General features: G+C 40.1%; 1 protein-coding gene across 4 annotated transcripts in view; it reads left to right on the top strand.

The window, feature by feature from the left end:
• csnk2a2b (casein kinase 2, alpha prime polypeptide b) overlaps positions 1 to 15637 on the top strand; it is a 65033-nt gene that overhangs the window by 7916 nt on the left and 41480 nt on the right. For 3 of the 4 annotated variants that reach the window (XR_007249134.2, XM_048546833.1, XM_048546832.1), the window contains exon 2: positions 13696 to 13807. The exons of the other annotated variant lie outside the window; for it this stretch is intronic. Coding sequence is in view for 2 of the 3 variants with exons in the window: in XM_048546833.1 (XP_048402790.1) it covers positions 13696 to 13807 (112 nt within the window). In the remaining variant the exon portion in view is untranslated. The remainder of the gene's footprint in view (positions 1 to 13695; positions 13808 to 15637) is intronic. 4 annotated transcript variants of the gene reach the window in all.

Genomic DNA, 15637 nt, shown 5'->3' with positions numbered 1-15637 from the left:
AAATGGTGGGGTAGCTCTTTTGGGACCAGGACAGAAATGATGGGTTGAATGGCCTTTTGTACTATAAAACTGTATTATTCTACTCTGGGCCAAACAACCATTCTACAGATCAATTAAATGTAACTTTCAGAGAGAGAGTGTGAGAGATTGGAAGTTCAGTCAGCAAATTATTTCACACTTTTAAAACCAGGTTTATAGCAAACTTCCATTTATGTAATATTTTTCCAGTCATGCTATTTGAAGCCACGAATAACCTGTTGAAATGGAGTGATATTACGCTCAATATACAGTATACTGTAAAGAGCCAAAAGATGAATGACAATCATTAAGAAGCTAAAGGAAGAATGTTGGTCACGATACTGATAGTAGAGAACCATGGGACTCTGTTTAGCATCTGCTTTTGGTTTAACATTTTATCCAGTGTATCATTATATGATTATTTAACCCAGCTCCTAAATAGGGCTAAACTAGGCCATTTATGAACGGACACTGCTAACTAAAAGAGTCAAAAATATCAGGGATGTTCAACTGGAATCTGTGGTGAGAGTTGTATAGAAAGGAGTAAATGGACGCCATTTTCTTATGTATTATTTTAAGACTGGTTGAATTCTGTTTGGAAATTTTTTAAAAAGCTGTCGTGTCTTAAGCGCTGCTTAATGGAAGCAAAAACAGGAAATGGTGCAAATATGTACAAGATCAGACACAGCATTAAAAATACACAGCAATGGGTGAATTCGCTCAATGCCTTGAGTAACCTGCAAAAATCAAAACGTTTCAAGAAAGGTCTCCCCTGACATATTTCCTTATTCATTAAGAGCAAGGAAAACAATGCATGCTTCAATCGGAGAGCAGCAAGCATATATGAGACAGAATCTGAGGCACTGCTCTTCCAGGCTCTGATGCAGTCTCTCCCATGCTTGCAACTTCAGTTGCTCGAATCGTAGATTCACTCCATTCTGCTCTGGCAGCCCCTCTAGTCATAGGCCAGTTTCTGGAGGAGCAACAAGGCAGGGTGAAGAGAAGGCCTGTGATTGGTGAAAGTGACACAGTTATTTGGTTAGTCCATTGCAGCTTTACAGGTGACTTTTGGCCATGCAATTACCAGTTGCATCGAGGAGAGGCTAAAGAAGTTGAAAATAAAAATGGAGGCTAGAAGCAGTAACCAGTAATGAGACTGGGAGTGTGCCCAGGGGAACTGCCTGTAATTAAAATATTCTCATGGACCCTTTCAGTAGAGGTGTTACTCAAGGCACAGGAGGAGTCTATCTGGGAGCTGGATTCCTGAAACCCTACCGTGGATCCAGCTGCGCTGAGCTTAGATGGCTGACCTTTATTTTTCCTGTAGTGAGACAGTTTGGATAAGTTTAAGATGGGGAGAAGTGGAGAGAAAATTTGCAGAGGCTTTATTTAATGGGACAGTTGGACATTGGGCCTAATGCTTACAAAGGACCAAGTGGTTAACCGAAGATGGTCTGCATCTTTCTCAATGAGAAGCATAGTGGACATAAGTTTAATCCTAAAGTCCCTAAAACACGTACAAAATATCATTTTGCAATTTGCACAGCAAAGTTTTTCTAATAAGACAAAAAGTAGATATTGGCATGTTAACATACAAATGGTAGCATCACCATCACATCGAGCTTTTTTCTGAGTTCCTTTAGTTTTAAATTTGATTGAAGTTTGTTTGTTCCCAAACATCTCAATTTAATAATACAAATACCCTGTTGTCTAGAATGGGTACTGAGAACCATATTTCAAGTTCCTTTGGTTCACCCAATCTATGTTTCATTGTACCATACATGATCATGTTGGAAGGTTTTTAAGTTTGGAAAATATCACTAATAAGTGAATAATGTCTGAATTACAGCATTCTTTATCTGGTTAGCTTGGTGATGCCGCATTAATTTATAGACTGCATTTCTTGTCAGTGCCGTTGCTCAGAGTGCACATGTGCAAATGGTGTGCTGCAACACTGCAAAGTGATGGAATGAGAACTGCCTGAAACAAAGATGGCGCTGCTCATTGTCATAGGACGAGGTGGAGATAAACTTCAGCATATTCATTATAGAGCTGAAAAATATGCAATAATTCTCAGTAGCAGCTACATGATTTCTATCCCTCATCAGCTCCACACAGCCTGAGCAAGATCTCGCCCTTCATCCCTTGCTAACTCTCATGTTCAGGAGCCAGTCCTTGCTCTTGAAAACAGCCCCCAATTCTCACGGAAATGACCCAGTCAGCTACAATCGCCAAGCCCCTCTGAGGCCAGTCTCATATTATGTACTGCTGGAATTAAATTGCTGTTATTGGCTTAGCTGTAATATTTTGTATGCTGTCAATTGTATTAAGACAATAGTTTCCAGATTTTTAGAAGCAAAACTTCCATGACATTTCGCCTCCTCCTACCACCCCCCCCCCCCCCCCCCCAAACTAGAAGTCCGGCCTAATGTAACTTTAGAGTGTCAGTTTGAGAAGCTGACACTCCCAAAGCCAGTAGAAGGAATCCCCCGAGAACAAATGCAGATGCAATCAAGCTGTTGTACCAAAGAACCTGATGTATCCCTTCCTGCCTGTTTCAAACAAAGCTCTTTTCTTACTGAGTAAACTGTCCTCTGTCACTGTTAAGGGAGTGGTAGCACACGTTCCCCCACTCGTGAATAAACTGTTGAGGGAAGGGCAGCATTAGGCTTGAGCTTTCAACAAAAGTCTGCACATCGCCAGGCTCTGTCTTCTGCACATTTGCAGATACCTTCTGGCAGTGGTTGTCCTGTTGAAGCTGTGACCCATAATCACGTCCACTAGTCATGCATAGGCTTCAATGGTCATCATTGGTAGCCAGTTTTTACGTTGGAAACAATTCACAATTTTGAGTTCCCCAAACTACAAGTGGACACTTGGATGTTGGTATTCTTGTGTATTCCACTCTGGAAAACATTGAGAGGAAGTAAACTTTAAATTGATGGTGCCAAACCAGACAATTGTGGTTACTACTAATTGCTTAAGGAACTTCAATGTCTGTTGTCAGCAATGACTAAGCAGCACCATTACTGATCAAGCTTGCTGCTTGTAAGCAGCAGAATTTTATTCATGCACATTTTGTGACTGGCATGTCCCTCACTCTACTATTACCGTAAAGCTGAGAGATCAACCCTGGTTCAATAAAGTGTGTCTGGAGCAACACAAAGTGCACACTTTTAAAAATGAGGTGTTACTCTGATGTAGCTACAAACGTAGGGCTACTTACATGCCAAGCAGTGGAAGTTATGTTCGATAAATTTCTAAGAACTCCACGAGGATTGGATCAAATTGAATGTGTACAATCTGGCCGCATTCAATTATGAATGGTAGTGGATAATTAAAACTAATTGGAGGAGGACATTCAATAAATATTTTCAATGCTGAGAGCACCCAGCACATTAATGTAAAGGGTAAAGCTGAAGCATTTGCAAACATGTTCATTTGTAATTGCTAAGTTGAAAATCCATATTGGCTGTTCCTGAGAGTCCTGGCATCACAGAAGCCATGCTTCAGCTAATTTGATTCACTTTGTATGAAGTGACTGAAGGCACTGGATATCACAAAGGGTATGGGCATTTGCTACATTCGGGCAATAGCACTTAAGATTTCTGTTCCAGAACTAGCTGCACTTTCCCTGCCAGCCTGTTCCAGTACCACCTACAATGTTGGCATCTGTCGGACATTGTGGTAAAATGTCCAGTTATGTCTGTCCACGAAGAACAACCTGACCAATTTATCATGCCATTGTATTATTCTTGACCATTGACCAATTAGTGGAAGGTGTTATCAACAGTGCTGTTGTTTGGCAATTTTTCAGTAAAATGTCCTCCCTACTACTTTGCAGTTTGGCTTCTGTCAGTGTTACTTGGCCCAAGCATGGACAAAACAACTATCTAAGAGATGAGATTAGTGTGGCTGACTTTGACATCAAGGCAGCATTTGACTGACTGTAGCATTAAGGAACTGTAGCAAAACTGAAGACTGAATTTTGGGGTGGGGGAAGTCTCTCCATTGAAATCATGTTTCTCATAAAGGGAAGTGATTGTGGTTATTGGTGGTCTATCATCTCCGTACCAGAGCTTTGCAGGATTTCCTCAAGGTAGTGTCAGAACTCAGTCAAATGTTTTATCGATGACTTTCCCCCCCATAGGAGGTGGAGGATGTTTACTGATTTGTGTAATGTTCACCACCAAATACAGCCTGTTCGTACCCAGCTAGGCCCATAGTGCTTTGGCATCTGTTGATGAGTATCAATGATTGTCCAGCACCTGTAACTTACAATGATCATCTCCAATAAAAGAAGGTAACTAGCTCCCCTTGCCATTCTAAGGCATTACCATCAGGAAATTCCCAACAATCAACATTCTGGGTCTTACTATGAAACCAGACCAATCATATGAATATTTTGGCTACAAGAGTGGGTCAGTGGCTCAATTCTGCAGCAAATTACACTCAATCTGACTTTGAAATCTGTTCACCTTCTACATAGCTCAAGTCAGGAGTGTGATGGAAGACAGATGTGAGAAGAAACTCCCCCATGTGAGAGTCTCTCTCCAGACTCTCACCATCCTGTCTTGGAATTGCAGCCAACTTTTGTTTGAACCAGCACTCTCGATCAACCGGCAAACATTATAGTTTATTGTATTATCCTTTTCAGTTATTATAGTTTTTAATTTATGTACCTCAATCTAAATATACTTGTTCAGTCAAATAGCTACAAGAAATATCAATAATTGATTCAACTTTTTGAATATATTTTTTCTCCAATACGCTGATCTATCATGTCTGAGTAGTCAGTGGAGGGTGCAAATGAGAAGACTCTCTGCTGGTAAGTTTTATTTAAGGCAACGGTGCGTTATTATTTGTGATTTATACTGTAAGTAAAGTATAACAGTGTGTATCTCCTGTATTGCACTTGTTATTTATTATGTGTTCACACATTAATGATGTGGACCCCTTGATTATCTGGAGTATGTAATCAACTGGCACACTCCTGGTCTGTAGGTGCCAGAAAATAAAACACTTGCTGTATGACGCCATTCCTTTCTTTCCCCTGCAAACGGCACTGATAGTGTACCATGTCACCTTCTTGAAGATAGTTGGGCAGAACAAGTGCAAGCCTAGCCAGCGATGCCTGCATCCCAAGAAAGGAAAAGAACTAAAGCAATCCAACATGCAAACCAAAGGTCATGTTACTTCACAATTGTATCATCTAAGAATAGGTACTAGAATGGAGGTCTCAAGAAAATCTAAGCACCTGATTTTTTTTATATATAAAGCAAAAAATTGATCCCTGTCAGACATTGATGGAGAGAAAGCAAGTTGATTCTTCAAGCCACTTGCCTTTCATCAGAGTTTTGTAGCTCTTGATATGCAAAACAGACTTGACTGAAACTTTGTAGATTCATAGTTTGCAATGGAGTCTGAAGACACCCTGATGAATAACAGAAAACTCCCTTGAGAGAGTTTCTAAAATTAGTATAGCATAACCTCTAGCGTTTGTCCAAATGTACAACTATACAGAAGAGTGCTGAGCAGCTGTACCAGTAGTGTGAGATACAGTCTCCTGCAGTTGTGATGTTTGCTGTATTTCACTACAAGAATGATTTCAAAGTATCAAGAAAAGCATTCGATACTTTAAGATAGATTGCCTGTCTGTAGATTAGGCCTTATTGCCGTGGTTAATACAGAGAGCCCGTGGGAGAGATACAATCTAGTCAATGTGGAAGTAGTGGTTCTTAGACTTTAAAGTGTAAAGAGTTGCTGCAAATCTTCGCACATTTTCCTGAGTTTCTGAAAAATACTATCTGTTAGCCTAAAAGAAAGCTGTTATTGTTGCAAAGCATTTTTAAAATTTATAAGCAGTATAATAAAGAGTTCAGGCCAAAATGAAATGGCAGCATTCTCAATATTGTTTTTATAGAATTTGGCACATTTTGCCACTTTTGGCAATATGGTGGCCTCGGATATCCCACACTTCGCAAAATGCATCTGAAATATCTGTTATATTCAATCACTAGATTCCCCTGCCTCTGGGCTAGCTGGGAAAGGTGTGGGCCAGGCTAGCTTTTCTACCTTCCCCCTATGGTAATGTGTATTTGCGCTCCTTTTCCGTTAGTACCACCATATTTGTTCTTCAGGCGAATCTGTTAACTGGAATTCTTAGCTGAATTTTATTTTATTCTGACTGACCAGCTTGCACCCTCTAAACTTAAGCTTATGCAAAATTCTGCTTCCTTGATTCTAAATTTTTACCTGTCTCCCTATGCTCATAACTAACTTTGACACCTGATCTACTGATAGTTTGATTTATAAAATTTTTATTCTCTTATTCAAAACCTTTCATGGCCTGACACCCCATCATTTTTTGAATTTGCTCCAGCCCTGCAACCTCAGGACAGTGCCGACCTTCAGCTTTGACCTTGTGTATACCATGCTCTAATAACCCGAAGACATCTAAACCCCAAGATCCTGACTACGCTACATAAACCACTCGCCTCTCCTCTTAGAACCTAAAGACAACTTTTTTGTTAAAACCATTAGGCAGTTACCTGAATCTGTCTTGCTTTAGCTTGGTGTATTTTTATTTGATTCTCCTTGAGATACCTCACCAATGTTTTACTACCTTCAGGATATTGTATAAAAGCAGCATCCTATCATCTTTAGCAAAGTGATACAATAAAAATGATAAGTAAACCTTAGGACTTCATCCTGGGTCAGCATTAGACCACAGATCAAGGTAGCAATTTTTTTAAACCAAAGGGTCAAAGGTGCAGTAAATTGCACTTTCCCATAAACCAATATGGGAGGTTTGAGGTTGCAAAACTATAACGTACTCAGTGACAGAGCTTCTGTAGCCAACTCAGTCAGAGAATTACAATGATTTAGCACTTTTTGAAAACAATGCCTCTCATCTCAGTGCTAAATGGCCTACCTCTTACCCTAAGACTGTCCCCTCATTTTAGACACCTCAGTCAGTGAAACTGTGCTTCCTGCATGTAATCTATCGAGTCTTGGAAGAATTTTGTGCTTCAGTTAGATTGCACCTTATTCTTCAAAACATGAGAGAATACAGGTTGAGTCTCCTCCCTTAAAGCATTTAATTAATAATATTTTAATGCTTGTTTGTAGTCCTGATATTCTGCTTGTTTTCGTATTTGTTAAATGTTCTACTTTAAGGGCAGCACGGTGGCTCAGTGGTTAGCACTGCAGCCTCTCAGCACCAGAGACTCGGGTTCAATTCCAGCCTTGGGCGAGAGTCTATGTGGAGTTTGCACATTCTCCCCGTGTCTGCGTGGGTTTCCTCCGGGTGCTCCGGCTTCCTCCCACAATCCAAAGGTGTGCTGGCTAGGTGGATTGATCATGCTAAATTGTCCGTAGTGTTATAGGGGGATGGGTCTTACCCAAGTTTTAAAAGGTGAATGTGAAAAAAAATACCAAGCAGTCAACCTACTTTCTGTTGTCCTGTGATGTTATGCTTGACTTTCCTCAATGTGGTTAGTTTGTTATGGATGACTCTTAGATACTGCTGCCTGTGTTCTCCAAATCCTTCTATGGGTGCTGCTGTCAATAGACTGCCTGTTAGGCAGAACCAGTGCTAAACTCTACAAGGCGTATATGTGCCTTGATGTCTATTGTGTGTTTCAGGGACTTGGAGGTGAGCCTTCAAGGGTTTAATGGAGCAGAACTGCTTTCAGGCATTGAGCCTGTGACTGAAATATTCATAGTTTGTTTCAGGCATTTTGCACCCCCCCCCCCCCCCCCGCCACCACCAACTCCCATTTTCTAAGCAGCAGTTAAGTTTTTCTCTATACAAAGTATAGGCATTCTAAACACGCCAGAAGTGAAAGAATAGCTAGTATTGTTACAGTTCTTCTTGCAGTCTGTACACAACCAAGAGCCTTTTGTTACCCTAAAATTTTGTCATTTCGTGGAAGTTCTCCCTGATGCGACGTTGTTGGGTGTCAGCCCATGGAAAATACTACCCTGAAGGAGTCTGTATTGCCTGAGCCTGGACTGGGTGTATTTATGGACATTTGAAGCATAGGACAATGTGCTCCACATTCAACCCACATAGAGCACAGCACACTGAATAGCAATCAAAAAGAAGTCTCTGGCTCCTAGTTGTAGAATATGGCTGTAATTGTGATGCTCCTACTGCTGTTTGAATTCTCCAATGTGTATGCCATTAGTGCTAGACAAAACAATGCTTTTCAACATTGAGTCACTTCAAGAACACAGGGTTTAAAGGAAAAAAATAGGATGAATTGTGCAGTAAACAACTGTTTGTTACAAGGCTCTACCTATTTCATTTTTCACTGAGTACATAAGTGCACAGCCACAGCGTTGCTTTCAGGTCTGACGGTGGCTAGGTTACACTATCATCCTGTACTATACACTACATACCCTCTTGCTCAGGCTTGTCAATCTGTCCAGTGGGTGATATTCCTTTCTGTGGTTGCTTTCTCCTTTGTATTCTTTTTGAGCAATACATTTGCCAGGTCGTCTTCTACGTAGGTCACAGGGTTATTAGTCACTGCATTTGTCTGAAACAGAAGACTGGAGACTGACTTTAATTGATCAATTCATAATCATGACAAGTTTCGAATGAACTGAATTTTGGATTTTGGAGTGTTTGTACATGGTGCAATTAGCTCAGTGTTGCTGGAATGGGAATTATGAGCCGTTAGTTCAACTTTTTTCCTACAGCTCAAATCTTTGTCCTGTCAGTTGCTGGGGGTGTAAGTGTTGTTATGCAGCAAGCACAAAGGCATTTAAAATCTTTGAAATTTGAAATAGAAATAACTATCTGCAAAGAAATTAAATTTCTTCACTAAGAAAGAAGCAAATGAATAAATAACTAGAAGAATGAATTAGCTTTAAACCATGTAAAGCAAAATAAGAGGGAAAGAGTGACTCTCTTCCTCCTCAGTCCAAAGTTTAAAATATGAAATGTCATTGTGTTTAAATTTCTAAGATGAATTTACAACATAGTTGAATTAATGATTATTTTGTTAAAAGGATAGTTTTGGTGTTGTGGACCAGCTCAAAACTAAGACGAGTTTTAATTTTGGTTTACTTTAGCAAATTTAGCAAGTTCTTAAAAATAGCAGGGAGCTTAAGGGTTAACTGAAGGTTTTGTGACAGAAGAGTGGTATAACTTGTCGACATTATAGCTGTTGACAGCTCTTGGAGTTTTTTTTTGAGTTGAATTTGCTGACTGGTCATTAACAACAAAATGTTCTGTAACCACATTTATTTTTCAAACAGGATTTGAACCTTGTATTATAAACTGGAACCTGGAATTCCAGTCTGTTCGAGGCTTCTCTTTGAATTTCGGTCCATGGCTTGGTCTATCAAAACAGAAATGTTGACAGTCTTGGTTACTAATGGTAATGAGATCACTTTCAAGTGATGTGAAGAATGGTTGCTATTTGTAAATGAAGCTGCTGGAAAGTTGTTTGTGAATATCCTGACCAGTGAGGAGGCTCCAAAATGGCATGCAGCACTCGTGGAAGTTATAATTGTTACTAATCAGTGAATCAAAAAGCATTGTAGCCACTCATTCACTGTTTATTACTGAATAAGCTAGTTTAAAAATGACTTACTATGAAAAATATATATTGTTGGGTTTGGGTAGTTGCTCAGTTATAGCATTATGAATTGTACAGTTGTGTTCATGTCTTTGCAACAGTAACAAAGTGGTGTACTGTTAGAGGTGTCACAGATATATTGAGATGTTAAATCAAGGCTCTTTCTGCAGATGAATGGTATAATTTTGAAGAGTAGGTGGTTCTTCCTAGAATAAAGCTTCGATCGGGTGAGAAGTACAAGGGGATCATGGGGGCATGTCAGGGAAAGGTTAGGCGAGATTAGAGATCGAAGGTGTTGTGGATCAAAAGAGGAAAGGAATGATATTTGTAGAGAAGACTCAACATTGATCTCGAATAGGTCCTCAGGCAAAGTTCAGAAAACAAAAATAAGGTGCTGGGGTGGAAGGAGAAGAGGGAAGAGTTCAAAAGAATTCATGGGCTGAAGTTGTACAATTTAATGTTGAATCCAGAAGGCTGTAAAGTGCCTAAACAAGAAATGAGATGTCATTCCTCCAGCTTGAATTGATTTCGCTGGAATGCTGCAGCAGACTTAGGACTGAAATATGAGCATGAATGTATATTGGTGTACTGAAATGGCAAATGACAGTTGGGGGTCATGCTTGCTGCTTTGAAGAGGTGTTATGCAAAGCAGTCACTCAAACTGCATTTCCACTTGCCCAATGTAGAGAAAGCAGAATTGATAGTGGACCAGGTTAAAAGTAGTACAAGTACATTTCTACTTTGTGTAGGAGTGGAAAGTTTGAGGCAGTTAACAGCAAGGACAGAGAAGGGAAGGACAGCTATTACATATTCTGCGATTGCGTGGGAATGTGGTGATGTGGAGGAATGGACTTAGGCATGATGGAGTGGGCTAGGGTGCTGTAGCGGGAAACAATTGCTACAGAATAAGAGCAAAGGAGCAAGTGTAGGAAATGGGATAGACATGGCTGCAGGGTGGAGATGGAAGGATCGAATCTTAATTGATGGGAAAGAAGACAGTTCAGAAGACGGATGAGAAAATTGTCCTGAGATAGTAGGAACTGCCGATGCTGGAGAATCTGAGATAACATGGTTAAAGCTGGATGAACACAGCAGGCCAAGCAGGAAAGTTGACGTTTTGGGTCAAGAATTTTCTGAAGGAGGGCCTCGACCCAAAATGTCAACTTTCCTGCTCCTCTGATGCTGCTTGGCCTGCTGTGTTCATCCAGTTTCACACCGTTATCTCAGAAAATTGTCCGGGTTGGATTTGTTCAGCTTTCTGTCCGCGTCAAAGCTGGGCAATTCTTCATATAGTTAGGTCGATGCGAGAGTAGAACTGTTGTGAAGTAGCTTGGCTAGATATGTATTTTGTTTCTGGTGCACAAGCTTTCATGGCTATTGCCAGCATTTTGTTAGTATCAGTTGCTTTTGCAGTATTCCGTACCTTCAGCTGTTTTTTATGTTTTTAAAAGTGGAGTGAATCAAATTGGTTTAAAACTAACATCCCTGACTTTGGGGACCTCAAAAAGCAGAGATGGATATCCACTTGGCTCTTCTGGATCGGTCTTGACCTTTGAACTGATATGCTGGTCTCTCTGAACATTGCAACCCATTCTAGTGAGTTATTAAATTTTCCATTGTCAATCATGGTTTAAGTGGGCAAAACTGCTCCAAATGGATTTCAGTCTTGGCAGATGTGAAATAATCCACTTTGAACCCAAAATAAATCAAGGTACTTTTATAATGGTGAAATAGCTGAAAACAGTGCCAGTCCAAAAAAATTGTGGTACCAAGGTCATGGGTCATCAAAATATCATGAACAGGAACAGCAACTAATCCAGACAAATTTAAAGGCCTTTCTGTCTGGTGGATAGGAAGTCATGTTTTAGCTACATAATATGGTTGCATCACATTGAGTGCTACAGTTATTCTGTGCACCTTAAGGATGTTTTGGCCTTGGCGGGAGTCCGGGATAAATTTTCCAGAAGTATACTTGACACTCAAAATTACTAATCATGGAAATATTAAGGGATGTAGACCCTAGAATTTGAAGGCTTGGTTGATTCAACTCTGGTTTATAAACTGCTGGGCCAGATGAGGTGATTAATGTGGAACTACTTCTGTTGATTAGGGAACATAGTCTAAAAATAGAGCCCCATGTTTCTGAATTGTAATTAAGAAACACATATATGCTAAGGATAATAACTATGAAATTGTCTGTAAGTGGATTTATGCCATATCAGTTGTAATTTTTAAAAAAAATTGTGTTGAACACTTGTGTGATCAGAAGCATTGAAGGACCTAGGGCAAAGGCTGGTATATAGTTAGGTGAAGCAGTCAAAGTCCACATGAAAGGCGCAACAGTCTCAAGGGGCCAATATCCCATTCCAGTTCTGTACTTAGTGGCTTCATTTAAAATTGTCCAGGATGTTAGGTGGTGTTCATTCATTCTGTTAGAGAAGCTTCAATAGAAAGCTATGAGTTTAGTGCATTACCTCTATGTATAAGCCAAAGTTTGCTAAACATTGCCCATCTTTACTATGTAAAATGTCAAAACAGAACTGCAGTTTGCTTCCTGAAGCTTACTGCATCTGAATTTCATCACTTGATTTTTTTTTTCAAGAATCTCTGGGCAGGTTTACTCTAATACCTTAATTTTCCACTTAACTGGTGAACAATACGCTGTGTGAGTTGCATTGCTCTGCCAGGAAGAAATTTATGTGAGTCAACTAGTGTAATTCCTGAATTTTGCACTTGTCACTTGCCATATAGAAGTGAAATATTGTGAACCTTAAGTGCAGATCAAGAATTGCTTGCAAGGAAAGCTCAAATGTGTAATCGTTGCATCGTAGACAATTTTGGTGCTTCACCGTGTCATCTGAATGCATTAAATGTTCAGAACTTTGTGGCTACATAAAGGCAGGAATCAAGTTGTCGTGATGTGTACCGAAGAAATTTGACATGTTCTTGGCTCAGCAAAAAGAAACCAGGGCAAAAGCAGAAAAAGGATTTGGTCCAGTTTTAAACTGGATGCACTTTTAAGTGTGGGGAGTTGGAAATTGCTCTAGTTTTGAGTTTTAGTGAACGTCCTCCAACATCCATAATTACTGCATTCTTGGTGCATGGGCATTTTGGTCTATTGACGCTACAGAAAGTAGTGGACTTCACATTTCTGACACTGGATCCTCACATAATTGCATTAGGTATCTTTGAGTGTGCAAGCATTAACTCCAGATAAACTTTTTGTGTAAAGAGGGAATAAGTTTTTCCAGGGTGGAGAATGAAATTATATAAGCTTACTGTCTTGCTTTTCCTCCATGACCCCTCCCCAAAAGAATACAGTATTTTATTGGACACTGCTCAGACGATGAAGGATGGAGCAACAGTTCCAGTAGTTTACAAATTTACGTGTATATATTTTTTTAACAAAAAAGGGCAGGACAGATTGCTCAGTTTAGATTATGACAGCAAATATCACAGTCTTTCCATAAGTAAGACCTGTGGTTTGAGGTAAGAATTCTCTTGTCACTTGAAAATAGATTGGATAGGTGGATAGAAGAAAGTGGAAGAAAGGGTGAGCTGTGCGAAGCAGGTAAATGTGACAAGAATGTTTTGTATGTGGTGGATAAGTATTGATGTGGATTGGTTGCATCCATTGGCCTGTTTCTGTGCTACAGTTTCATGTATAGATAAACAAGCAGCATCATGTGTGTAAAAATCACATGCTTTGGATCTCAGTATTCCATGTTTGCTCAAATTCTCTCTTTGGTTTTCAGGAAATGCAGGATTTATCTATCTCGCTGCCACTTCTTGAGGTATTCTATGTGGTGCAGGAAGAAGATTGATTTGAAATAGTTCTTTAACCGTTGGAGTAGGCTGTGAAACAACTGTTGAATTCCTTGGTGCAATAGAAACAGTGCCAATGATGTAGTGTGTGGAATGCTTAGGGCAAGGAGACAGGTTGCAGTTTAATTACAAAAAAAAACACATGCTAGTAGTTGCTGAGTACTGAGTCATTAGTTTTGACTCATCAGTCATGAATAGGAACTGACAAATGCACAGGATTGGAAGAATAAAATCTGTTTACCTTTTTGCTTTGCCACAGTAACCAGGATGATTACCAGTTGGTGCGAAAACTTGGCCGTGGGAAGTACAGTGAAGTATTCGAGGCTATTAACATTACAAACAATGAAAAAACAGTAGTCAAAATACTGAAAGTGAGTATCAGTTTTTTCTGTTCAGCTTCTCATGGTCTGTCCTCTGTATGTAGGCTCAGTAATGCATTATAGTCAATATGCACAGTGTGAATTTTTCAGGATCATTTTCCATCTGGTGTTCCCTCAATTTTTGCTCATGGAGTTTTACTTGCCCCTCACCCACAATGACCTCTACTAGCTATGTTCCCATGTATGTTAAATTTAAACATGCACCCTCAAAATTTCTTGTAGCCCAACTTGTTTTTTTTTGTTTTCTGAAACCTCCAGACTGTCCTTTCCATCCTCCTTGTATAACCAATACTGTTTGAGTTATGCTAATTTCTGAACGCTGACCTGAGTGTTCTTTTACTGTTCAAATTGCTATTTGCGCCTCAGTCTCTTGTTTTGTAATTCTCTTCTCTCATCTGACCACTTTACTACCCTTAAACATGACTGTCTGTGTGGAGTTTGCACATTCTCTCCCTGCCTACATGGGTTTCTTCTCGGTGCTCTGGTTTCTTCCCGCAGACTAAAGATGTGCAAGTTAGATGGATTGGCCATGCTTAATTGGCCATAGTGTTCAGAGATGTGCAGGTTACGAAATGCATTGTTACAGGGATAAGATAGAGAAGCTGGGTCTGGGTGGGATGCTGCTTAGATGGTTGGTATGGATTGATAGGCCAAATGGCCTACTTTCACACTGTCGGGCTTCTATGGTCTATGTAGATCTATACCCCACCTTCAGTGACTTGGTGCTGAATATATGTTTTTTAAATGGGAGGTCTAGGTCCCAATCTAAACCCGAATAATAGATTAACAATCATCTGGTTATAATGTTTTTAATTTGAAATAAACTTGGTCAATCTTAACTCAGTTCACATCCAGTGAGAGCTCAGGGCAGAATCTTCTTGGTTTAGGAGATAGTGCTTTTAAATTAATCCGAAAAACCAAACACTATAGCCCGAGAGTCTCTCAACACGAAAACAGACCCTTCAGTCTAACTCCTTCTCCCTGACCAGATGTCCCAATCTGATCTAGTCTCTTTTCCCAGCATTTGACCCATATCCCTCAACCCTTCCTATTCATGTATCCATCCAGATGCCTTTTAAACGTTGTAGCTGTACCAGCCTCCACCACTTCCTGTGACAGCTCCGTACCATACATGCACTGCCCTCTGGAAAAGTTAGCCCTCTCAGCTAAACCTATGCCTTCTAGTTTTGGACTTCTCCCACTTTAGGGTTTTAAAAAAAACCTTGACTATTCACCCTATCATGCCCGTCATGATTTTATAAACTTCCATAAGGTCACTCGTCAGTCTTTGATGCTCCAGGGAGATAATACCCAGCCTATTCATGCCCTCCCTTTTACTCAAACTCTCCACTCATAGCAATATCCTTGTAAATATTTTCTGCACCCTCTCAAAATTTAACAACATCATTCCAGTAGAAGAGTGACCAGCATTGTACACCATATTCCAAAAGTGGCCTCATCAATGTCCTGTACAACTGCAATATGACAGCATGCCCTATCCTTAGTGTTATGAAGGCAAGTGTACCAAGTGCCACCTTCACCACCCTGCCTACCAGCAACTTCACTTTCAAGGAATTATGCACCTGCACTCCTCAGTGTCTTTGTCGGCAACGACACCCAGAGCCCTACCGTTAAGTGTATAAGTCGTGCCCTGATTTGCCTTACCAAAATGCAGCACCTCATTTATCTAAATTAAACTCCATCTTCCCTCCTTGTCCATTGGTCCATGAGCAAGGTCCTTTTGTATTCACCGTCCACTGCACCACCTACTTTGGTGTCATCTGCTAACTTATTAACCATACCTCCTATATTAACATCCAA

The sequence above is a fragment of the Stegostoma tigrinum genome, chromosome 16 (assembly GCF_030684315.1).
Source record: "Stegostoma tigrinum isolate sSteTig4 chromosome 16, sSteTig4.hap1, whole genome shotgun sequence".
Lineage (NCBI taxonomy): Eukaryota > Metazoa > Chordata > Chondrichthyes > Orectolobiformes > Stegostomatidae > Stegostoma > Stegostoma tigrinum.
The sequence above is the reverse complement of the archived record's forward strand: the minus strand, read 5'-3'. Positions and strand labels throughout refer to the sequence as shown.